The 25,010-nt window shown below is 42.9% G+C and overlaps 1 protein-coding gene across 23 annotated transcripts in view; it reads left to right on the forward strand.

The window, feature by feature from the left end:
• The window catches only part of DTNA (dystrobrevin alpha), a 354,755-nt gene extending 330,547 nt beyond the window's left edge, over window positions 1-24,208 (forward strand). For 6 of the 23 annotated variants that reach the window (XM_042909764.1, XM_042909763.1, XM_042909766.1 and 3 more), the window contains 6 exons: window positions 7,965-8,124; window positions 10,811-10,900; window positions 12,185-12,353; window positions 15,143-15,275; window positions 17,366-17,475; window positions 20,443-23,192. In XM_042909764.1, coding sequence (XP_042765698.1) covers window positions 7,965-8,124; window positions 10,811-10,900; window positions 12,185-12,353; window positions 15,143-15,275; window positions 17,366-17,475; window positions 20,443-20,605 — 825 coding nt within the window. In that variant the 3' untranslated portion in view covers window positions 20,606-23,192. Of the gene's footprint in view, window positions 1-4; window positions 1,192-7,964; window positions 8,125-10,810; window positions 10,901-12,184; window positions 12,354-15,142; window positions 15,276-17,365; window positions 17,476-17,565 lie in introns of those variants that run through there. The other 17 variants (XM_042909774.1, XM_042909777.1, XM_042909778.1 and 14 more) reach the window with 10 other exon arrangements.
• The last annotated feature ends 802 nt before the right edge of the window (window positions 24,209-25,010 follow it).

A 25,010-nucleotide genomic window follows, 5' to 3' on the forward strand; every position in this document is an offset into this window, starting at 1 on the left:
GTAGGAAGAAGAACTGAAGCAGGGAGTAAGTTATGTTCCCTACTGCAGGTCTTAACTAACTATGGAGGGGCCTGCCATCCTGCCGTTTTTCCCATTGCTTTTGCATCTAATGTCTGTTCACGCTTCAGTTTGGAAAGAGAACAAAAATCATACTAATTTGCTTCCTTTTCAATGTAGTGCTTGAATTGAGACATATAAAATTTAGCTTTTTTTTTTTTTTTAATAACTGTTACTACTGTGGGCATCAAAAGAAGAGCCATTACACCTTTTAGAAGAGGGGGAAAAAATCATAATGTGTTGGAGACTTTTTATAGCTCCAGGGGTCTAAGTTTCCAACCAGTCTCATGCTTTTCTGGGTTATTGATCAGACCCTTCTCTGAACAGAGACACCCACTCTGGCCACTAAAGCTACATACAGCACTCAAGCTAACCTCTCTGCAGACTCTCATTTAGTTCAGTTTCCATTTTACTGGAAAGGTGTGTGACCTCTTTGTACAAAAGTCAGCCAGTTACATCTCTTTTCATTGCATAATTACTAAGCCCTGTTCCCCCCTGGTCACCAAAATGGGTTCAGTCCAGGAGAAACACTGTCCTCAGTATCTGCTCATTTCCCATTGTTTAGTTCTTGAGAACGGAATCCCTACCACTGGTTCGTAATAATCTCAAAAGAATGGGTAACTTTCAGCCCTACTCTTATCACCAAGAACCTCTCCGCTCCGGGAGTTCACAAGGCTCTTGCATACATCTTCTCTGGAAGCAGGAACACTGTGATTCTCTAACTGTAGTCACTCAACTGGAACCCTGTGTCTGACCCTGTGGTCCGGTTCAGAGCCATGAGAGGGAGTAGCCTACTCGAAACATAATAATAACAAAACAGAAGCAAAAGAACAGCAACTTTAATTTCAGGTGCACGTACCAAACCGTGTATGACGCTATATCCCATTTGCTGGTTTCACCAGGAAGTTTCACATCATTTCCATGGATCAATTAGAACCACAGCCTGTCCAATTTCAACGTACCTTTTATTCTTCTGTATTCTCTTTCCTGTTATTCACTGTGTGTGTTTGTGTGTAACAACGAACGTTTGCAAAATGCTGGACACAGTTTTACCCTTCCTTCCCACGGTCTGTAAAAAAGGAAAGTGTAAAACTAATCTGTAATGTCAGACAATAAAGACAATGTATTACACTATTTTGTATTTTGTGAAAAAAGTTGCTTTACTAAAGTCAAATTTTAATGAGAGACAGTCCCCCTTGGTGAAGGACGCACATTTATAGCCTGTCTAATTGCCCATAAAGGCGTACACGGGGCATTGCTCTTGTAGTTCCAGCGCACTTAGATCATGGTAGAGAAAAATGCCTTGCTGTGCTGCTTCTCTGTGCAAACAGCCTCTTTCCTTTCCTGTCTCTTACTTAGCATGTGCACAGAAAAAAGGGGAAAAAAGCTCAAATATAACCTCACACCTAGTGGAGAGAGGGCAATCATCCTATAGTCCATCAGCCTTGCTGAGCCATCTCCCTCAGGGGCCCATTTCCCACCATTCCCCAGGCCACACATTCTTGAAAGGCTGTGTGGACCAGGAAGTTCATAAACCCATGGCTGCAAACAGCCAAACCATGGCAGCACCCATAGAGCATTACTGCCTCCTTTCCTTCCAGCTCCTCCCACGGAGCCCTCAACAGTGGCTGCATCTCTGAAAGTCAGCCCTCAGCTGGGTACCGCTGCCTAGGTTCTAAAGGGCCATCATCGGGAACGCTCAGATGTCAGCAATGCAATGTCTGGGTGGGGAGAGAATTTGCTTGTCTTACTCATTTATTGATGTGCTTGTATAGTCAAGCCTCTTTTCCAAAAGGACCCAAGGCAGCTCCCAACAAAAGAAGACATCAGCAATGACTTCATAAAATAAATATAGAAAGATCAGAAACTAACGAAGAGAAAATGCAAATATGCTAATCATAAGAGACAAGGGTGTTCCTCTGAGCTTTTTGGCAATGAGGCAAAAAAAAAAAAAAAAAAAAAAAGGAAAACATAATTGGTGGTTTTATCGGGACAGAAATACCAGTTCTCAGGGGACCAAAATTTCTGTTGGCATAAAATATGAAAAAGAAGTCTTTACTCGGAGCTTTAGAGAATTTGTGCTGAATAATAAACGGGACAAATGCAGCAGCAGATGTTAAGTGGCTGATTATTATACTGACCTTCAGTTAAAATTAAAGACAGAACCCTGTATGTCCCAATCCTGAGCAGGCAGATCTACAAGGAAAGAAACATATGCCATTCAAATATATAGACTTGGTATAACATGATCTAAGGAGAGAATTTAGAGGTTTTAGTCTGCCGTCTGCTTCTAAATTCTATTTTTATTTATGAGCCTTACCCCTTTGGGGACATTCTCTTTGTAAAATCAGATTTAAGACACTGCACACAACAAATTGTGCTTGATTTAATAACCTCTACTTGCTTTATCATAAGTCTCTGTGGTTCAATGTATTTTATGATACTGGTATATATAATTCCTACTTCTGTTTCTTGTTAGAGATAATGCATGAATTTATCCCCCTTGAGGAGAGAACATGAATTAAAAAAAAAATAGTGCCTGTAATATAATATGATGATTATGGTATCATAAGCAATAAATTTTTTTTTACAAAACTTGCATCAAAATTATCCTACCCTCTTTCTTCTTTGTGTATTTTTAAGATTTATTGGAGGAACCATAAAAAGAACACTCATAAAAAGTGTAATAATGAAGGCAGCTGGGGTATAATTGCAATGACAGTATGTTTCAGAGTTTCTGATAGACTTCCAGTTTCCAATATCATGTCCCAATCTAAAACCAGATATCCTGACTTTGAGTTCAGGATGTAAGGTCTCAAAAAATTTTTGCAGAAAGGTGACTGGTGTTAGACCGGACGGTAGGGTCCCTGTTCTTCTCTCATACCTGTAAGATCTTGAGTTAGCCAGTTAACTTCCTGGTAATTTATCTCAAACAGACTGCTAATACGTGGCCCACAGGATTTGGGGGGAGATTTTGAAAGCTAATGGATGTGAAAGAACTTTGTAAAATACTATATGCATGTCAGATATTAGTATAAAAGTGTGTATATGTTTATACACATACATCCAACAATATGTAAACTTTTGTGATTTGACCCCTATTTTACACACACACGTGCATGTACACACACACTCACTTCTCTTCCTTCCAGTTAACTAAGAGTGTCTCAATCAGAGGAGGAAAGTGAAACATCATTTCAAATTCCATCTCCTGCCCCCATTCTCTTCTCTATTAATAACTGGAGCATCAGTTAACTTGGGAAATCATGGTCTCTCAGGTTTCTGCTTCTCCCAAACACATTGGGAATATGAGCGGGCCAGAAGTAACGAGTTTTATCAGCATCAGTTCACCTTCCTTTATCTCCCTCACCCATCTTCTCTGGTGGGTATTCTGTGGAGTGGTGAAGCAATCAGAAATGGGATGGTGTTGGCAGGGTGGGGGGTGGGGGGACAATTCACATCATAAATAATCAACTGCAATATTAGGACTGGCATCCAGTGTTCAAAGCATGCCCTCTCAGGCTCTCTCTCACACAAACTTTTTTAAAATTAGGGATTTAGTCAATTCATTCTAGGAAAGTAAAAATTATTTTTTTTTTACTTGAAAACCTTAGGAGATGACCTTCTGGTTCAGATTAAACCACCCCCTGACCAGCCTCAGCCCTCTTCACTCCCCACAGCAAACCTGGAGCATCCTCGCGCTCTCTGCAATACCCCTCCTCTTCTCTTCCCTCGCTCATGACACTCTAAGACCTGGAATATTCTTCTCTCCTGGCAATACGACCTTTCTTCTGCCCGGAAATCTCCACTATTAAGACTCAAGTTAAGTGATGCCTCCTGCCTGACCAGTTAGGATTAGTCACCTCATCCCTACCCCCACAGCCCTTTGTACACAGCAATCCCTATGATGATAGTCAGTGAACTCAAACTGGAAGAGAGGGTGAAAAGAGGGTTGGACATAGCTAAACGCTACTCTGCTGTACCTTCTCCGGCTGCTGAGTCAAACCTGGCTGACAGGGCTGCATTCCCAGCCAAACCTGAGAGGTAGGCTTTTCAGTCAGGGGGAGGATTGTGCACTCGTGTCCCCTGGTCATCTGCTCAGCCGTGTCTCCAGGCAGTGCTGGTTCAGCAATTACACATTTGGTCCCTTCCCTGAAGCCTCCCTCCTTTCTGGTGCCAAGTGGAAACCAAAATACTTCCTGGAAAAAATCAGAAAATGTATGGATCTTGTCAGGCTTCTTAAAAATTGATACAACAGCAGGTTGAGTGGGCTCAGAGGATGGAGTGCAGAAATGAATTTTTCATCTATTCACTAGGAAGCAAGCTATTTTAAATTTGCCAAGTATGATGTATGTTTTCCTTCCTCCATAAATCAACTCTCCTCTCAGGAATTTTAGATCTATATATTGATCTGCATGGACCGTTGTCCCTTAAGTATTCACTCCATTAATCATCAAGTAATTTCCAGGAAAGGATGTTCGCAGAGATGACTCACTCTAACTCTTCTAAAATTGTTAGCAGACAACTATATATACTTCGTGAACAGGCCAGAGGCCACCATTCCGCAGTGGTCACTACCCGAAAATGAAACTCCACTGATCAACCCCAATACCAAGAGGCAACTGTCCTTTCCTAGTGAGTCTACAGAAAGAACAGAAAGGAAGGCCAGAGATGGCATTTCCAGCAGTAGGTCCCAGGAAGCTACCGTGCATCAAACTGGACAGTGTCCGGACAAAGAGACAGGGCCATCGTCACCCAGGGAGCCAGGGGCCTCCCCGCCGGAGTCTGGACATTCCTTGGGGGTTGGGAGTTGCAGGGAAGATGCCACTGGATCTTGTCTCCAGCACAGAATCTCTACCTGAATTCTTCACGTAATCAGACTGCTTGAAATTGCACCAATTAGATACTCATTTAGGAGATGGTGCCTATCAGTCATTTACACATTGGTGTCATTTACATTCAGGCCATTGTTTTTCCCTTAACACATCACCATAGTCAATTATTTTTCTCTCCACACAGACCATGAAGAGGGGTTTTGAAGGAAAGAAGCAGGCGGAAAGCAGTGGGGAAAGTTGACTTTGGAGACCAGGCATTATTAAGCAGGGAGAGTTAGGGCTGGGAATGCCTCAAACACAGCAGGAGAGAGCCCAGGGCACAAGGAGAAGGGGAGAGTGTTGCCAGAGGTAAGAGACTCACCGACTGGAAGGTTAGAACGGCCAGGTGAAGGCCCAAAGGGAGAGGACGGCGCCATGGGCACCCTGCACTGGAGACCCTGATGGAACAGGTGCCAGTGGTGCTGGTGTGCGTGCAGCCCCAGTACAGCCATTAAGATACTGAAATGCAAACTCACAGCCCCACATCTGAAATCACCGGGTCCGGGTGTGTCCCAGGATTCAGAATCTTTCTGGGTTTTAGAAAGGCAGTACAGTGCAGACGCCATAGAAATAGCCTCATGTCAGTAATGAAACGACAAATGTTGCTTCTTGGATTTCAAATTTGCAGATAAGAGATTTGCACCTGTGTATCTGTACTGATTGATAATCGGCCCACAGTCTCTTCCACCACCAGGGCCCTCACACTGCACCCCGCCATCCGGCAATTGAAAGCTATTGCACAGCCCAGCCAGAAGCCTGGGGCCCCTACTCCAACACCCCTCCCCGGTGGGTCCAGATACTGTGTTTTCTCAGCCTTCAGGCTGCTAAACCTTTCTCCATGAGTGAAGTGTGTGGTGATTGGTCACAGGGCCCCCGATCCTCAGAAGCGGCTGTGGTGCGGTGGGAAAGCCCTGGGCTTGAAGGCGAAAGGCTGGGGATCTCGTTTATTTCTGCCACTCTCTCACTGTGTAACCCAATTAGCACCTCTGAGCCTCAGTGTGCTAACCTGGAAAATGGGAATAGAATACTTCACATGGTGGCTAGCAGGATTAAGTGAAATCGTTGGGGTTAAAGTGCTTCATAGACTGCGAATTGCTATTCAAATATAAGCTACTATCATTCCTAGCACCAATAATGAGGAGAATGAAACCAAACAATGTACGGAAAAGTGCTTTATCCACTGTAACACATACACAAGTGGAGTTGTATTATCGTGAACCCGCTACCCCAGAAGAGGGTCTGGCTCCCCAGAGCTGAGGTATCCCTGCCGTTAACCTCCTCCCTTCAGCCCCTCTGTCCACCTTCCCATCCCAGTCCTTCCTCCGTCCGGTGCCGTGACTGGTCCTGGGTAAAGAGGACAGGTAAGAAAGGGCGGGGAGCCCTGCTGAGGGCCCTGCCTGGAGAATGGCACACAAGAGGGCTTGCCAGGGGGAGGCAGCCCTCAAGGCAGCGAAATGCCTTTGATGGGCCCTCAGCAGGCAAAACCCAGCCAGGTCCCTGCAGCCAAGGGCAGACAGAGCATCCATGCTCAGAGGCCAGCCCAAGCTCTCCCGCTCTGCCTCCTGGGCAAACCTTTTTACCTCTCTGAGCACTGGGGTCCACAATCTCATCTTGAGAGTAATGATGCCCTACTTCAGGGGGTCATGGAGAGAAATGCACATGAAGACCCTTCTACAGGGCAACGCATGACTCAAATGTGGTCATGTATTATTGGCGTGGGAAGGGGGGGGTGCCACGGTAGCTCAGAAGCAGAGGTTTCGTGGCTATTGAGATGAACTGGCAAGGTTTGCTGGGGAAAACCAGACCTGTCCTTGAGCGGGCTGGGGCCACAGGCTGCAAAGCATCGCGAGGGGGCAAGCTTCCGTTCCCTGGGCCTGGACAGACCATTCAAGGTACTGTTGAGAATGAAAAGAGTGGAATCCCCAGCCCACTGGATCACATGAGTTATTTCCTGTGCTCTGCTCTGTTTTGCTTTGTGTTTAATTCTAGATTTTTCTCAATTTATAGATGTGACTTGTACGTGTGATGCCAAGCCCTGGAAAGCTAACAGCATGGCATTTGACAGGATTGATGTTGTGTGTTTTAACTGCAAGCAGCCCAACCCTCAGCAAAGTCTAAATCAAACACTCCAGAGCAGTGCTCCCAGGGTGCACGTCCCTGGGTGTGAATGGGTTGGTGCTGCATCTCTGGGCCTTGCTATGGAAGAGTCCTCACTCTCCCTGGCAGGACCCAGCAATCTGGACTGGAGTCTATGTGAGCACCTGAACACCTCACCTCTGAGTATGCACCAGAGGGTCTCATTGCATCCTCTTATTCATGACTGGCTTCCTTTGTAAACTAATTATTATAACACAGAAAGTGTTTCCAAGAAACCTCATTGTGTGGAGACAAAGCTGTGAAATTCAAGGTGTGAACAGTTTCATGCCGAGGACTGTGGTATAGAGGGAAATGGCTTTTAGTTGCTTTCTCCTTTTTTTTCTTTACTCCCTCTTAAACCCCACTGTTCTGATTGCTGAAATTAACTGCTTTTTCATCGATGAAGAGAAGGACATTTCCTGCGGGACGCCAGTATTGCTTGACAGGATCTGGCCTATAAATAATCCCCAAAGATGATGCCAGGACAGACACTGAATATTTAGGAAGGTAAAACCACATCCATCCCAAATAGTCTCTTCGTTTATATTGCAAACTTTGTCCTTAATAAACGTCTTTTTATTCTACGTGGAACTTCCTTCAAGGAGGAAACAGACACACCTTGTAAATTTCACCGCTTAACAGTAGCCTCATTACCTGGGCGCACATATCGTGTATTATAGAACGATGCTGTACTAATATTCTTAACTTTCAACAAGTAACCAAAACTCCAGGTTATACAGAATAAGGTCCTAAATTATCTGCACCTGCAACTCAGGTTAAGGATTACCATCTCAACTACCTAGGATGCCCTCCTGCTTGGGAACCGCACCGTGACTGTTTTTAACCTTTGAAGGAGGCTTTGGGAAAACAAATTAACGACTCGCATTGTCTCTCCAGACCCAGGGGGCAGGCTCTCCTCGCTCCTCCCCCAGCCACACCATCAGCAGGCCCATCCCCATGCCTGTGCGGTCCGCGTCTGCCTGCTCCAGCCCGTCCCACACGCCTCAGGACTCCCTCACGGGGGTAGGGGGTGATGTTCAGGAGGCGTTTGCACAAAGTAAGTGGGGTCACGTTTTGTTGTTGTGTTCTGCTTTTTCACGTGGCACATAAGTCACCACGGTCTGTTGAGCGTTTAGAATCTTTGGAGCCACAGTGTGGAAATGCCAGGGTATTCCTTGTGCCCACCTGGCCCCAGAGCTGTTTCAGAAACTCCTTAGGCTAGCCTGTTACTCACTTCACCATCTTACCTTCTTTCAGCTTCTATCGCCCTGCTCCATTTTTTATGAGTCTTTGCTCATTAAGGGAAGGGAAAACCTTTCACCAATATCCCAGGAAACTTTATAAATGTAACCCATTTTAAAGTTCTGAAAGATCTTATTTCCTTTATGTTAAAGCAAACTCAAATTGAGGTTAAACAGTCCCAGCTGAGGTGGGATGCAGCCCTGCAATGAACAAGCAGATAATTTAATCATTTTACAGCTGCCCTAAAGAGTTGACCATTGCCTCTGTAATACAGGGCCAAAGGGTTGGAGGTTCAGCCTCCATAGTTAACAGGAGCACAAAGACTGATAAATATAACAGTATTCTCTCACCTGCTGCCTTTTCCATTCACACACCGGGGGTAGGGGTAAGGTCTTTCAAGACAAGTGATTGTATTCATTTGGAAATATTTTAAGACTTTTAAGACTTTCTCTTGCCATCACTTTTTACATTTACAGAAAGTTCAGGGGAAAAAATGCTTCTGCAGACCCTCACTCTGCGAATCTCATTCCCAGAAGTAAACACTATTAAGCAGTTTGGTCCTTCTCAATTCTTCATATACATATAATTATGTATGTTTCAGTGTGTTTTTATAAACATCTACCCTTCTTTTTCACACAAACAAGACCATGCATTGCATTTTGGTCGGCAAGTTGCATTTTCTTTAAATTAGCAATATATCATGAACGTCCTTCCAGATCCTCACATATAGATCTAAGGAAAAGAGAGATAGTTGACTACTAGTTTTAAGGCAAAAAGGAACATAAATGAAGTCAAAAGACAAAAAATAGGCTTGAGGAAAACGTTTCCAGCATTAAGTGGCAATCAAGTTGTGTAATTTCAGCTACTCATAAAGCATATAGAAATCAGTAAGAAAAAGACATTCCCGAAACAAAAATAAGTGAGGGATATGGAAAGAACTATAAATTGCCAATAAAGATATAAAGAGGTGTCTAATCTCACAAACTATTGTAGAAATACAAGTATCACCTCTTGCCTAGCAGATTTTTTAAAAAATTAACATTAGTAATATCCACAAATAGCAAGAGTGTGAGGAAAGAGACATTCTCATCCATTTTGTATAGGGGATAAAATCTTACATTTTAAAGGAAGAGAATGACGTACTCTCTGCTAGGAGGGAAAAGGAAAGATCCATAATACGGCTTTTTTTTTCTGAAAAAGAAAATAAGTTATACAAAAAATTTTAAGTTATTGAAAATAACTTTCTTTTTTTTCACCTTTAGAAGAAAAAATGTCCTTTCTCTAAATCTGATCTTAAGGAAATTTACAGTATTTTAAATCTATGAGCTTTCTATATTTTTTTAATGTTTATTTTTGAGAGAGAGACAGAGAGAGAGTTCTAGCAGGGGAGAGGCAGAGAGAGAAGGAGAGGGAGACACAGAATCCGAAACAGGCTCTAGGCTCCAAGCTTTCAGCACAGAGCCCGACATAGGGCTTGAACTCACAAACCATGAGATCATGACCTGAGCTGAAGTCCGCCACTTAACTGACTGAGCCACCCAGGCGCCCCTAAGAGCTTTCTAATTGTTTTCTCTGATTCCCTTGATTTTTTAATTTACATGTATTTATTATTTTACTGAGTTTGACTTTCTGAGAAAGTACAGGATGAAATGTGACCTATAGGCAGCTCCTAGCTCATAAAGAGCTCTTGCTGCCTAAGTTCATCTGCAGGTCAGCTGTTTGGAATCTTGAGCCTTTTTTTCCAAAGATATTATGTTCCATCTCTACCTCACACTCAAGCCAGCCGACAAATACCCATTTAACCCTTCGTGTGCCTGAAACATCATCGTAATCTTTGTCTACCATGGAGAAACCTAGTCTAAGTTGCAATTCAGGGTATTAGACATATACCTTCTGCCCAGGTCTTAGTGCGGGAGAAGAATCTCACCCGTCTTGTATGCTCTGGGGCCTTCAGGGGTTCCCATTCCCCAGAGATACCTATCATGATAGGGAGAACTCTGGGAGCCCTAATGAGAGATAGAGACTGTGGTGATGGAGATCGCAATCCCATGTGCTGAGCCACCAGGTCATGGCTGAAACGGTAGCAGCAGCTGGCAAGGTGCAAGTCTCCGGGCAAAACCAGACTTTGCATCTGTGTGAGTTTTCCTAAGAAAGGCGACAATAGATACTGGTTTACCTGGGACCATCCCAGGTTGTGCCACATCACAGTCTTATTATCATACCACCCCCTTTCACTTGCAAAACTCTCCCAATTTGTACAATCAATTAAATGAGCCCCTCCCTCATCCGTGGCCATGTCTTCTTAACATCGAAGCCATTACCCTAAGGACAATGTATTTTTTCAGAAAATAAGCCAAAACACCTTTGAAAAGGAGAAGTCTTGGAAGTTTTTCTTGCTTCGGGATATCGATGTAGATGATAAACCGCACAAAAAGTGGGGGGAAGAAAGGAAAAGCTGTGTGATTTTTTTTTTTTTAACGATCATTTTTTCTTCACTCAAGGTTCAAGAAGAAACTTAAGAAATGACTTACTGGTAGCAGCAGATTCCATCACTAACACCATGTCCTCTCTTGTGAAAGAGCTGAATTCCGGTGAGTCCCCGGTCCCCTCTCGTGTGTCTGCTCTTTGCAGAGGGACCCATAAGTGCCAGGGGCCTGTGTTAGAGATCTCCTCATTGTCAAATATAAAAAGGATTTTTTTTAAGATCTGTATGATATTTTTGGTATATTCAGATATTTCAGCACTGTTACTATTTTGCTGACAAGACGGTTAATTACATGCTTAATGCAGAGAGTTTGAAACATGCCGATAGGAATAAAGAAAAATACTAAAATTGACTTGTAATTCTAGTGTTTGTAATACCTATTATTTGTAACTTGTAATATCATGATCCAATGTGACATGAAGCTAAAGTTATTTTAGAAGGTCAAATGTTTTATTTACTAATTTAAACTCTGTTAATTTGAAACGTGTGGCTATTTGAATGAGGCTAAATTGAAATTTACCTTTGCGATATGTCTAAAGAGAGATCTCCCCAGAAAATAAAGAGCATAACATTGAGTGAGACTCTTTATGCTAATAATACTACATGGAATTTTTAAAACTTTAACAGCATGAATATGCAAATAAATATCTTACCAGTTACTAATACATCTCATCTGTTCCATAAGCCCACTTGGCAAGATATTTGTCTGGCACGACTCTGGTCCCATAGTTTGAGATTACAAAAATTATAAGAAATAAAACTTCAATATTAAAACAATTCCGGATTTAAGTTTCTTAAAGCCACTATAATAAGAACTGAAGTAATGAAAATTGTTTCTGCTAGTCTGGATTAAGATTAGCAACTAGGATAAAAATGGCAGCAGTTAATACACCATGATTAATGGCATGTACCCACTACCCTAGCAAATGATGACTAAAAATGTTACTCTTATGTGGTCACTTCATATACTATTAGTTTATATTTATAATACATTGAAATATTAAGTGAATGTAGTATTTTAAGGTTTGTATTTCCTAAATTAAAATAATATTAAGCAAAATTAAGAACAGTTTTAATGAAGACTTTTGTAGAAAGGGTAAAAGAGAAGTATTAAGAAACTAAGCCAGTTAAAACACAAAAATTCCTCATAATATTGAGATTAAAAAAAAGACAATACCATATACCAAATAATTTTCTAGAAATTCATGTATCAAATGTCATTTTGAAAAAAAAATAATAAACTCCACTGACTTATGTACAATAACTGGTTGATGTTTTATACAGCACAGGTTGTATAAACGTAAGGTTGACTTATGTTAAATCTAGCCCTTTATTGGCCAATCATAAAATAACCTAAGCCATTCTTCATTTCCTCCATCGTCCCTAATAGAGGTGGGGAGTGAAACTGAGAGTAATGTGGATTCTGAATTTGCACGGACTCAGTTTGAGGATCTGGTTCCATCGCCAACCACTGAAAAGGCTTTTCTAGCACAAATCCACGCCCGAAAACCTGGGTACCTCCACGGTGGCGCTACCCCCAGCACCATGCGTAGTGACGTGTGAGTATCTTCTGCTCCAGAACATTCCTCAGTAACAGAATACTCAGTAGGGAACATAAGAAAATAAAAACATGGCTGCTTAGTCCTTTATTTTGGAAAGGTATGACGCAGAAGAGGTAGAAGGGTGCTACATTAAATTTGGTATTGGAACTTTGCCCTCTCACTATTTAGTGAGAATAGCGATAACTAAAAGCAAGCAGTGCTCATTGAGAGCCTCCCTCACCCAAGGCACAGTGCTCGTTGTATGCAAAATAGTATTTAAAACTCCCTCCCAGCCTTCCAGGACTCACAGACTACTTCAGGGGATAAATCATTCTATCTTCTAAATTTACTGTATTCGCCCTTAGAGGACCAGGTGATGCTGGAGAAGCCTCTATTCAGAATGAATGTAAACACCATGAAAGCACTTGGAATTGAAATAAGTAAATATATAAAATCTCATTATAAAGAAATCCGATCTGGTCGACTTGTTGAGTGTGTATAAATCTGACCTTTGAAAGACATTTTACAAAGATTTTCTTCCAATTAGGCTTCTGTAGCCTGACAGAAACCAGCAGAATCAGTGATGTCCCCTCTAGACTTTCTGTGCCCCTGGATCAGTTCAAACTCAAAGTAGACAGGAAAGCAAAGCTGAGAAACAAAGGGGGAGCTAGGACAGATGTACAGAGCCCATTTGGGAGGTAAGGAAGGCAGGGAAGCAAGGGAACCTTGAAGAGAGGCTCATGCAGCTGTGAGAGACATGGGCAGGCGCTCACCAGAAGGGCAAAAGGGATCACTGAGCATTTAAATTACGGAAGCAGGGCTGCTGAGTGCCTCAGTCCACTGAACGTCTGACTCTTGATTTCGGCTCAGGTCATGATCCCAGAGTCATGGGATCAAGCCCCAAGCTCTACAGTGAGCATGCAGCCTGCTTAAGACCCTCTCTATCCCTCTGCCCCTCTCCTCTCCCCGACTTGCACTCTCTCTCTCTAAAAAATAAAAAATAAAGTTAAAACTTTAACTAAAAACATACTGCAGAAGGGTGATGGTGTTTAATGTGAAAAGTTCTGCCCACTAGTCTTCAAAAATAAACTGGCCAGTTTCAGGACCCAAAGAAGAAACTAACCAGAAGCCTTTCTGGCATTTTGGATCTCAATCCAAGTAGCAAGTAGACCAGTAATAATGGGGAATTATAAATGTGGTTTGAAAGCTGGTTGTGAAAAGGCAGGCCTTAAGATCAAAACAAAACAGTTATAACATGATTTCAAATAGCGATAGGCTGCTGCTTTTAATTTTAGTTTGTTTTCTTGTCCTTTCCTCTGTAATTTAGAATTATTTGATTTGTTATTCAGAATGGTGAATTAATGGTCATCAGGTTAGTCTGGTAAATAACATATCTGTTTGACTTTTTATAATGAAGCATTTACATGTGGTCACCTAAAGTCTTCTCATCCTGCTCCCAAGATCCAAGCCTGTAGCTAAGTCTACCCCAGTCCACTGTCCCTGGTAGGCTGGTGCCAGAACCAGCCACCAACACGGCTGCGGGAATTGGGGAGAGACAGTTCATAGAGGCCTCACAGACCTATTTAGCCTGGCCCCAAACCTCTAAATATAATGAGAACATGTCATACAGACATTAATAAATGTAAACAATGGTATTTAAGTTCCAACCCAGGAACTTCTACTTGACCACTCTTTTCACTTTAGGGGATGTTTTAATATCTGCACTACCTAAACATGTACTGTGTTTTACCTGAGAATATTTTAGTCCTATGATTTAGGTCGTGAATTTATGTTCAGTCTCAGGAAGGGTTTTTATAAACTGGGTGGATACATGGAAATAGAGTCACACATTAGTGAATGAGATCATTGCTAGCTATTTATTTCATGGTAGAACTGAATAATTTAAGTAGATTTCTTAGATTCAGAGCTAGTATAAATTTTTAAGATCCAGAGCTATGAGTTCAAGTATTACCTTCCAGACACCGAGGAGCTGATATTCTAAGACTTATTCTACTATAAAAATAAAGCACATGGGTGCATGTGCCTACATATGTACATAACACAAAGAGGGTTCAATTATGAACAAATGTCCTTAATCGTTATTTCACTAGAGGGCTCACTTTCCTTGTAGAAAGTGATCTTGGTTTCCATAAGAAAAGAAAAGAAAAGAAAAGAAAAGAAAAGAAAAGAAAAGAAAAGAAAAGAAAAGAAAAGAAAAAAGGTCCTCAGATTAAGAAGACTATATCCTCCCAAAAGATAAGGCTGCCTTTTTTAAGATTGACAAACACTTTAAGGGCAACCCATTCCTGTAAGTCAGAGGAAAACACAGATGGCCAGTGATCATCAGAGTGCCATAGAAAAACTGCATATGAGAATACTTTGATCATGTCTATCTCCAAATCTCCAAAGTTTATAAAAATTTTTTCTGTTAGGTAACAGAGGACACTGAATTGAAATTAACTGAAACAAAGAAGTGAACTGGGGGTCTAAATAAATGGGCCCCAAACTATACCTAACACTGGAGTTCCACTCGTACTTTGAAGATTTGCTCCCAGGGGCACCTGGGGGGCTCAGCTAAGTGTCTGACTTCACCTCAGGTCATGATCTCATGGTTCGTGAGTTAAAGCCCTTCATCAGGCTCTGATGTTGGCCCAGAGCCCACTATGGATCCTCTGTCTCCCTTTCTCTCTGCCCTTCCTGACTCATTCTCTCTCTCTCTCTCTCTCTCAAAATAAACAATTAAATAAACTGTAAAAGAAAAAAAAAAAAAGATTTGCTCCCAAACACCCCTTGTGGTGTATTCCCAGGGTCACAGAAGATGGGGACCCCTACGTGCAGCCAGAGGATGAGGACTATGAAAATGACTCTGTCCGGCAGCTGGAGAACGAGCTCAAAATGGAAGAGTACCTGAAGCAGAAGCTGCAGGATGAAACCTACCAGGTATGGGGAGCCAGGCCCAGCCCCCAACCCCCGGGCCTTCACCCCTCGGTGGCTGGGTCTTTGACATGACTCAGAAAATCCCCACCCACTCCTTTCTTCCACCTTCCCTCTCCAGAATATTCTGCGTGCATTTCTTACTCCACATATTCTAAACAGTAAGAACTGTAAATGCTGAGAGCTACAGCTCACCATTAATTCTTAGAAATTCTGACCCGAAAACTGAAAAAGACCTCATTGCCTTAGTGGAAATGCATGGGGATGGATGGAAACAATCCATCTTCCTCCAAGATCGCTGGGAAAGATGTTTTTTCTCATGGATTAAAAAAAAAAAAAACAGGGCACAGGGCACCCGGAAACTGAATAAGCATAAATATATTTCCTCCCTTGAATCGTTTGCCCTCAGCTTCCCCCACTGCCCACCTCATGTCAAAATAAATATGTGGGAGAGTATCAAATCTCATGGAGAAATGTGGTGGGGGGGAGAACTGTAGGCTCCATGTTCAGCAGGGTGTGGATGGACAGATTTTCATATATACTGGGGTATACTATTAATCCACCTGAGAATTTACTGGACATAACACATGCAATTGGGAATAAGTGTTGATTAGTAAGTCATCCTAAAAGGGATGCGTTTTCCCCATGGAGTAGTTCTACTGCAGTGTTTGTCTTGCTTGAATATTTCTCCTCCCTGTAATTCACAGGTGTTTCCTTGAGGCTGTGGGAGTTCAGGGATGTTTGCGTGGTTGAGACCTACTGCCTCACCCCCAGGTCCCCTTGGGATAGTTCTTCATGTCAGGCTTTCTGTCCATTAAGCAGACGAGCCTCTTCCACACTCTTAGATGAGCAGCGTCCCCCTCTTAGTCTGTTAGTGAAGGAAAGAGAAGCAGAGAGGGGGTGCCTAGGTGACTCAGTCGGTTGGGCGTCCAGCTTTGGCTCAGGTCATGATCTCACGGTCTGTGGGTTCGAGCCCCATGTCAGGCTCTATGCTGACAGCTTGGAGCCTGGAGCCTGCTTCAGATTCTGTGTCTCCCTCTCTCTCTCTGCCCTACCCCTACTCATGCTCTGTCTCTTTCTGTCTCAAAAATCAAAATAAACATTAAAATTTTTTTAAAAAGAGAGAGGCAGAACAGATTACCTCTACTTCTCGTATGTTTATGGATTGTTTTGAAATATTTTCCCAAGAAGAATGTAGCAAGAGAAAAACTGGAGCCTACCAACCCCACCCCAATAGTATCAAATAAAGTTTGGCGCCTTTGAAATGTTCCATTAGCCTTTTCAGTTTAACAACGTTTTAGAAGCAACTAAAATGTAGGCTTAGTCATAAAAAAAAAAAAAAAAGAAAAAAAAGAAAAAAAAATCAATGATTGTGTATGTAAAGCCATGAGTCAATGTTACAGAAACAGAAACGGTCAAATTTGCCTGAAGGAGAGACCCAGGGAGAATGCTCTCACTTTGCCACTTCTATGACCCGTCCACGGAGGGAAATTAGCCTGGATGAAGAAGCTGCCAGGGTGTCTCTGGGAACTCTGAAGGATGGCATTCCTACACGTATTTCATTTGGCTCTGCTGCACAGAGGGAGAGAGGGATGTGGTTAAATAATCAATGTTCTGGTTCATGCTGTTCAAGGTGCCTGTTAGGCCTCCCTCTTTGAGCCCATATCAGTTTCTGGATTTGGGTGACAACGGTAACTGAAATTCTAGATTTTTTTAAAAGGGAGACAGTCGTTTCATATAAAATATTAGATTTTTATTTACATTAATGAATTAGGAACTTAACCTTGTAGGAGTAAAATGAAGGGAAATTCTATTAATGGCTTAAGATCCAACTGGAGTTTTCGCCGGTTAATCTTAAGCTCTTTCTCTCCTTTCCTTTCCATGCCCAGTGGCTTCCAGGGAAAGTCAAAGAAAAGTTGTAGGAGGACATAGTAGGCCCGTGGGTTCCCACTCAAGACGCATGCCCTAGAGAACGTTGAAGTGGTTTTCCTTGACTACTCTGTGAGCACATGCTTGCTTGATGGGTCGGAATGCTGTTTTTGTTCATTGGACTCTCTCTGTCTTTCTGCATGGCTTCCAACCAAATAATTCACCAGCTTGACCGCGTCACAGACTTGACATGTCACCTTTCTTGTTTGTGTCCTTTGTCACCCACAGGTCAGCTTGCAAGGTTGAATACAATATCCTTTTATCACTCTCCTCTCAAGTAAGTACCGTCTTATTTAGGAGGAAACGTGGCCACTGTATACTGAACTCCAATGACTTGTAACCTAAATGCACAATCACTCTCTCTTAGGTGTTTCTGTGTTCTGTGTGATAAAATATCCTCCTTCCCTGCTGATGTCAAAGAATCATCCCGGCCTGTGGAGCATTACATTATAATCCAGTGGAGATTTGGCAGACAATCTTGGGAATTGACTTTTTACTCTATTAATTAGGAAAATTGGCACAGAGACTTCTGTAACACCAGAGATGCCCCCGAAATCTTCTATGGCTATGAAGCCTCATCACCAATCCACTAACAGCATCTGAGTTTGCAGCCTCTCTGTCCCTTGAGAAGGAAAAGTCCAGGCTTGCTCATCACGTCCAGAGATGATGGGTCAGCTTCTTATCATGCTGTATTCAAGACCCAAAGATCAAATGTGTGTATTTTAACAAGTAAAGGCAAAACCATGTATTATTTAAAAAAAACAAAAAAAAAGCAAAACAGAGAGGAGAAATTCTGCAGCCTTATATTTTTGGAATAGTTGATTCAGATTCACTGTGGAATTCAGCAAGATACAGCTTAATTTAAAATATCATTTACATGGCATGTGGTTCCCCACCTCCGAGGACCTACCTACATACATGGGAAATCCTCAGCAATGTGTTTAATGTAGAGAGAATAGCACTGGATTGGCAGGACCACTTGAGTGTAGCCATCTGAAGCTTAGACTCTGGACCCTAATAGACCTGATTTCAAATACGGATTCCGCCAAATCACAGCAGCATAACCTTGACAGATTATTAAACCTCTGTGAACCTCTGTTCCCTCTGCACAACATATATCACGCTACTCACCTCACGGTGGAGTTGTCTTCACCAGGGTGTAGCTTTTAAAGAGTTTAACATGGTGCCAGACACACCATAATTTATTATGAGCACACACATACGTGCCTGGAACTATGCTTAGTGCTTTACAAGCAGTTTCATCCTGGGGAGCTGCTATTTTGTGGGAACCTCCGGGACTCAGAACCAGCTTGCTCTCTGTATTTTTATAAACAAAGCTAGGACTCAGCTATGTGCACATAATTTTATACACCTTTGGCCACACTGTCTCATAAGTCTAGCTGCTTTCTCTGGCTCCAGCCAGTGGCCCTTTAGCTGTACCCCATACGGTTCAGAGTAAATGCACCTCTCACAGTCTCTGGCTGGCAGGGCCCCGGGGACTTGTATCTACCCGAGTGATATAGTCTTTCCCACCCATAGATTTCATAAGTCTATCCGACAGATGGTAGTAAAGTCCACTCTGGCTGCTAAATTTAAAAAGGAATATATAGCTCTTAAATGACAAATCAACTTGAAAAGAATACATCCTAACTCACGCATTACTGACTGACCCGTCTCAGTCCTCAGGTTAGGATTAAGCAAGTAGAAATCGTGACATAGCTGCTGTTAGGGAATATACTTTAGGAGCTTTGAGGCCTTTTTGGTGTGAAAAGAAAGATCTGACTGTCTGCATTCCAGTCTACCTCCCTTGGATTTGAGAACGCCACACCACATGCTCTCCTGATTCATTATGACCACGGTGAAAAAATTCCCAGGAGCTGTTTCTGAAAATATCTATTCCGGTTATAACAAATCTAGTCCCAAAGGAGCAAGCCTCTCCTTTAGCAGCATTTTCTGTCTCTTAGTGCCAGCGATTGGATCGTTTTTATTCCGCACATTATTTAAACATCAATAACTAGTTCTTAGAAAAATATTTTTCTTAAAAACTAGTGAAATGTCTTGACATAAACTCAGATAAGAAGTGGCATTTGGGTCTTCTACCTAAAAGCCAAAGATCTCAGTTCGCTAAAAGTTCTCAGGCCATTTTTTTTTCATCTTTTGTTGTCAATCTGGCGGTGAAAAATTGAAACAGTCGTGGCCTCTGCCATTTCCTGCCTTCCCAGCGGGCATTCCACAGGACTCTAAACATGAACCAGCCTGTCACTAAATCAGCTCCTTAGGCCAAATTTACTTAAAATCTTCTGGATCAGTCCAGAAGCCAGTGACTTTTCATCTTTGTGGCTAGTTCTAGCCTAGTATAATTTTTCTTGAGGCAGCCAAGAAATACAGCTGAAATCTTGGAACCGTTTATGCTATTGAAATCGATTTGTCTGGGCTTTCTGATTGTGCTGCAAGACCAGAAATTATCCCAAACCCGTGCCTTTCTTACCCAAGAGTCCTGAAGCCAGCTTCATTGCTGAAAGTTCATTAGGGGTCCACCAAGGCACAGCCCTACATGGGTACGGGGCAGAGGGTGGGACGCCAAAGAAATAAACGACCCATCCTCTGCTCAAAAAGAGCTTCAGTCCTGTTTGAGGATAAGAATGCACTCATCAATACTAACAGGGGTGAATAGAGCGAACCTTGCTTTCCAACGAGCCTCTTTGGGAGAAACAGTGTATGTAATGTCTAACACTAAATTTAAGAATCCACCAAAACATCATTTGGGCAGACTCAGATCTTGGATTGGGCCCTTTTGCCTCCCTCTGGCCACATGATACCCCGCTCTCCTTGGCCAGCCACATCCTAACTTCAGAAACCGGGGGCTTGGACAATCGAAAGTGGGTATTTTTTTCTAATTATGATGTCATTCTGATGGTAGGTTAGGGGTCGCATCTGCTGGTCGGCTGAGGACAACACAAATATTCCTGTTTGTGTGGGTTCAACCCTCTAGATGCCTCCAGCGCCCGTGAAGCAAGAGACTCAACACAGAGGATTCCTGTCCTCGCTGCAGCAATAGCAGTAGCCCATAGTGTCCCCGGACGTTGGTTTCGGATTGTCAGAGGAAGGGAGGACAGAGAGAGAGTGTGTGAATACATGTGTGTTGGGGGAGGCGGGTGGGGGGAATCCTAAGCTTCATAACCCTGATTTAGAGGACAGTTTTCGTCTTAAAAAAAGAAAAAAATCACACGTTCCTTATTCCCAGGCAAGCTATAGTCAGACAGATGATGAAGGTAACAGGAAAGCTGGTGGTGAAGGAGAGCCCCGCACCCACCCACACAGAGGAGAAGACGCGGCCTGGCAGCAGCCTCATTGGAGAGAGAGGAGCCGCCCGCACAGCAGCTCCTGACAGACCCCCCCACCCCTAGAGACGCGTTCTGCCAACCGGAGCGCAGCGAACTTTTCGTTCTAAGATTCCTAGTTCTTAGGTGTGTGTTTTGAGAAGGGAAAAAAAAAAAAAAAAGACTTCTGACGTCTGTTCGAAGCTAACTTTTCAACCACATCTTCTGTAACATGGCTCACCCCTGGTTAACAACAAACAAAACAAACCAACCACCGCAAGGACAACAAAAAAACAGAACTACAGCCACACACGCGCACAGATGTATCCCACAGGCTGAAAACCCACGCTGCTGTTACTCACGATGGCAGTGTTAACAAGCATTTTCAACCTTTGCACATGATATTGAACCTGCTCCGTTTACAATGACAATATTAATACTGTGTACAGCTGGAAGTTTGATTTCTGAATTCTTTGAGATTTTAGCGAAACAGTTTATTATACACTGTACATTTTTTTTTTTTCCACCACGGTTGGGAAAAAAACAACCACTTGCAATTATTCACTAACCCCGAAGGATTTGGTACCTGAGTGTCCAGACTCAGAGCCCGGAAGACAAGAAGGGTCCTTGGCCCGCACGATCCGCATTTGTCTCTAAGTCTCTGTGAGCAGTGACTTGAACCAATCACACCAGGATAATCCAGTCTTCGGGGCTTCTTTCCAGCTTGGGGTTGTTTTCTTTCAAGATACTCTAACAAATCAGCCATAGAATTTAGTGTAAATATTTTTTTTCCAAATAGTTATCATACTCAAAAAAAAAAAAAAAAAGGCAACATTCAAATTATATAGAATCTAGTTTTTAAAATCAGCACAGATCTTCTTAAAAACTGTGAACTATGTTTTGAAATACTCGTTACTAAAGCTGTTTATAAACCACAGGTGCCATAAGATCCCCAAACGGACTAAAGTTCTCTCAACTCTTCCACGGGCTCGTTCCTCTTGTTTTAGCTTTAGGGAGCATGTCTAACCGCACCGCTCATCCACAGGTTCCCCTATCAGGCCGTTTGGAGCCCTTCAGCTTTAAATGTACAGGCTTAAAGTGCGCTTCCAAATGCTCACTCTCCTTTTATTTCTGAATGTTTATTGCCTTAGCTGGCTTACCTGGTGTTCTGCATGCAGCCTTCTGTGGTCATGTGCGAGGAAACAGGCTCTTCTAAGCTGAGTTGGGATTTTGCACTCAGTGAAAAGCCAGTGTGCAAAAGAACTGTCGAAGAAGGAAGAATGAAAGCCTCTGTTGACGGTCCTTTATGAGGGCCCTCGTTGGGGAGCGCTTAACGACCTCCCTTAGGGATTCTGGGGAAATGAAAAAATAATCCACTTGTTTCAAGATTTGATGAGACGAAAATCCTGCTACATATTGAATAGGTTATACTTAAGTTGGCAACTTCTCTGGCATTCCTGTCTCCTTTAAAAGAAGGAAGAGAACATCCGTTTAGAGCAGTGGCTCTCAAAGTGTGTTCCCTGGACCAGCAGCATCAGCATCACTTGGGAATTTATTTAGAAATGCAAATTCTTAAGCCCCAACCCAGGCCTGCTGAATCACAAACTCTGCATATTGGGCCCAACCAGATGTGCTCTAATAAGCCGTCCAGGTGACCCCTGATGCACGCTAAAGTTTGAGAACCACTGCTTTAGGGTAAAGTTGCATAACAAAATCTCTAACAAGGCCTTATTCAGAATAAGCGAGAAAGGCTCTGAGTCAACCTCAAAGCTTCAGCAATTCGATTTTGCTTCCGGGGCTGGCAAAAACCTTCTCCCCCACCCCAGGTAGTCGATAGTTGGTCTGTGCCCAGCTGAGAAGAGACATCAGGACACCTTCCAGGTCCCTCTCCAGAGGGCTCTCAGCTGTTCCCGTCCCTGCATTTGGTCACAAACCATCTCCTTGGCTGCCCTTTGGAACAAAATCGCTTGCCTTGGGGACCGTAAAGCTCTCCACCGGCATTACTAAGAAGCCCGTTCTGTCCGTTGATGTACTCCATCATACTTTCCCCAGAGAACCAGCCTGACAAATGTCCCTGAAAACAGGCTGACACCAAAGTGGCGCAACTGCACGGTTGTCAGATTTCTTTGCACAGATGGGTTTTGTTCTGGGTTTCGTTGGTTTATCGTAACGTTCATCTCCTTTCCACTGCCCATCGTCTGTGAAACCGTACCTCTCTAGATGGAGCAGGTGGCCCCTCGTGCCTCATACTCGGTACTTAAAACCACTACATCCCAGCTACCTACATTGCTGTCAGCTCTCAATCATAGCCAGGTAGTTCTTGAACTCGGAACTCTGATCCTGCAAGTGGCACTCAGCCACCGACTGGACCGAGCTGACCTCTGTTGTCACTTTGTGTTTCTCCATCAAAATATCTGTCTAAGGTATGAACTATTGGGCTGATAGCCTTCCCCCTTGTCATAGCTTTCATTGCCAACTCCATCACACGGTTGTCGATAGCGTCGTACAAAGCCATTGCAAGGACTCTGCAAACTGCCACCAATGACCAGTTCCTGACTAACCAGCCACCTTTTCTTTCTCTTAGCACCACGTCAGCACTGAGACCAGACTCAAGCACCCCTGTCCTGTAACCGAGACAAAATGGCGTGTATTGTTTTGGGTTTTTGTGTTTCTTGGCGGGTTTCTTTCCCTGGCTCTCCAAATTTACCTTTGGGACCTGTTCTAAGTGCAAACCCAGCAGGTTTCGCCTGTCCTGTCCATTAGCTACAATTATATCTCGCAGGGGTTGTTTCTTTCTTGTTCCACAACAAATTGCACATCCATCTCCGTCGGGGATGATGGCCTATTAATGAGCACTGGTCTAACACAGCCAACCTCCCTCCTCCACTGCACCATGTGAATGGAGGGAGGGAGGATGGAGGGCAGAATCTACTGTATGAGATTTCAGGAATCAGTTGTGGTTGGTCAGGACGCAAGTCGGGGTAAGTTCGGTTGGTCAGAGGGAGATGTGCTGGAGATTGGGAAAAATGGATTCTCGAATGATCTCTATAAGGCAGGGAAGGTTCATTTGTAAGTAGTAATGTGAACTGAATTGCATAAGAGTGTGGCCTTTGTTGTGATATACTATGTATTTTCTTATATGCATGAGCCAAACTGTTGCATCATAATTTAGCACTGATGTCTGCTTTTATTTTGGTCATCTTTGTCCACCCTTATTAGTTCTGGGCTGTTAACTGTAGATAGACCTTGTAAATACGGCAACCTTTGGTTGCTGCAGTCACCTTGGTTTGATTCCGCCCAAGGAGCCACAAACAAGAACTCCACTGTGTCCTCAGAAGAAAGGGCATTTTTACTTTTGAACCAAAAAGAGGGGGAAAAAATCAGAAACGTTACATCTGGAGGCTAATTAACTGCAAGACATTTTTAATTATGACTACTGTAATTTGACACCATTTGAAATAACCAATTCAGAGACACTAAAGCTTTCACACTATTCATTGGTATTGTAACAAAACTACTACTGTATGGGTTTTTTTGTATTGCTGTTAAGTATTGTTTTGTGTGTGTGCGTGTGTGTGTTGGAACCTCCTGGGGACATGTTATATTTTGAAGTGATTAAACTATTTAATTGTGTGTCTATATTTTGGAATGGAATTATTTCTTCATTAAAAAATGTTTTTAAAAACACTATATCTGTGTATTTTATACCTTTGTTTCAATGAAAACTTTCTGGAGTCTGTCTGTTGACAGAAGAAAGACAAGTCAGCACTTGCAGCAGGAAGCGGGACCTGTCAGTTGAGTATTAAACAACTAGAGCAAAATTTCTCACCTTTCCCTGCCTTTGGAGACACAATTTTTTTTGAAGAGGGAAAGCCTTGTTGTACTCCATAAGGGATGAGTGTGAGAACAGGAATAGCTAACATACAGCTTGCTTTCTATCTGACACGGTTACAAGCAGTTTATGTTACTTGACCCGATCCTTTGAATCACAGCATCTAGCCAGGTACTTGGCAGTTATAAGCTCCACAATTATTTGTTGAATGAATGAATAAGTGAATTCGTGGCTTTTGTTTGGTGTGTGCTAGAGCTGGTGAGGAAGGAGAATCAGCACCTCCTGGAGGTCAATGTGCTGAGAGCAACAGGAATCAAATGAAGAGTTCCAAAGAGCAGACAGAAACTCAGGGTCCGCAGAGGTAATCACCCCCTACGTTCTCGCCTCTCTCCGGGGAACCTCTGGATTCCCATGCAATGTTGGGTTGTGTGTTTTGTTTGCTCAAGGAGCCGATTCCTTTGCAGATCCAATAGCAGAATCTGTGAGTCTGGCTCCAACACTTCATGAATGGCATTTTTGGGAACTCTGAGCTGGAATGTTGCTGAAAGTCTGTGCTCACAGAGTCTGGGGTTGATTTACAGTTCATGAAAATGCTATAAACACTCCAGAGGCACTAGAGAAAGAAACCAAGAGGCTCTGCTCTACATCAAGTGCTGGGGC

Source organism: Panthera leo, chromosome D3 (genome assembly GCF_018350215.1).
Source record: "Panthera leo isolate Ple1 chromosome D3, P.leo_Ple1_pat1.1, whole genome shotgun sequence".
In the NCBI taxonomy this organism is placed as follows: Eukaryota; Metazoa; Chordata; class Mammalia; order Carnivora; family Felidae; genus Panthera; species Panthera leo.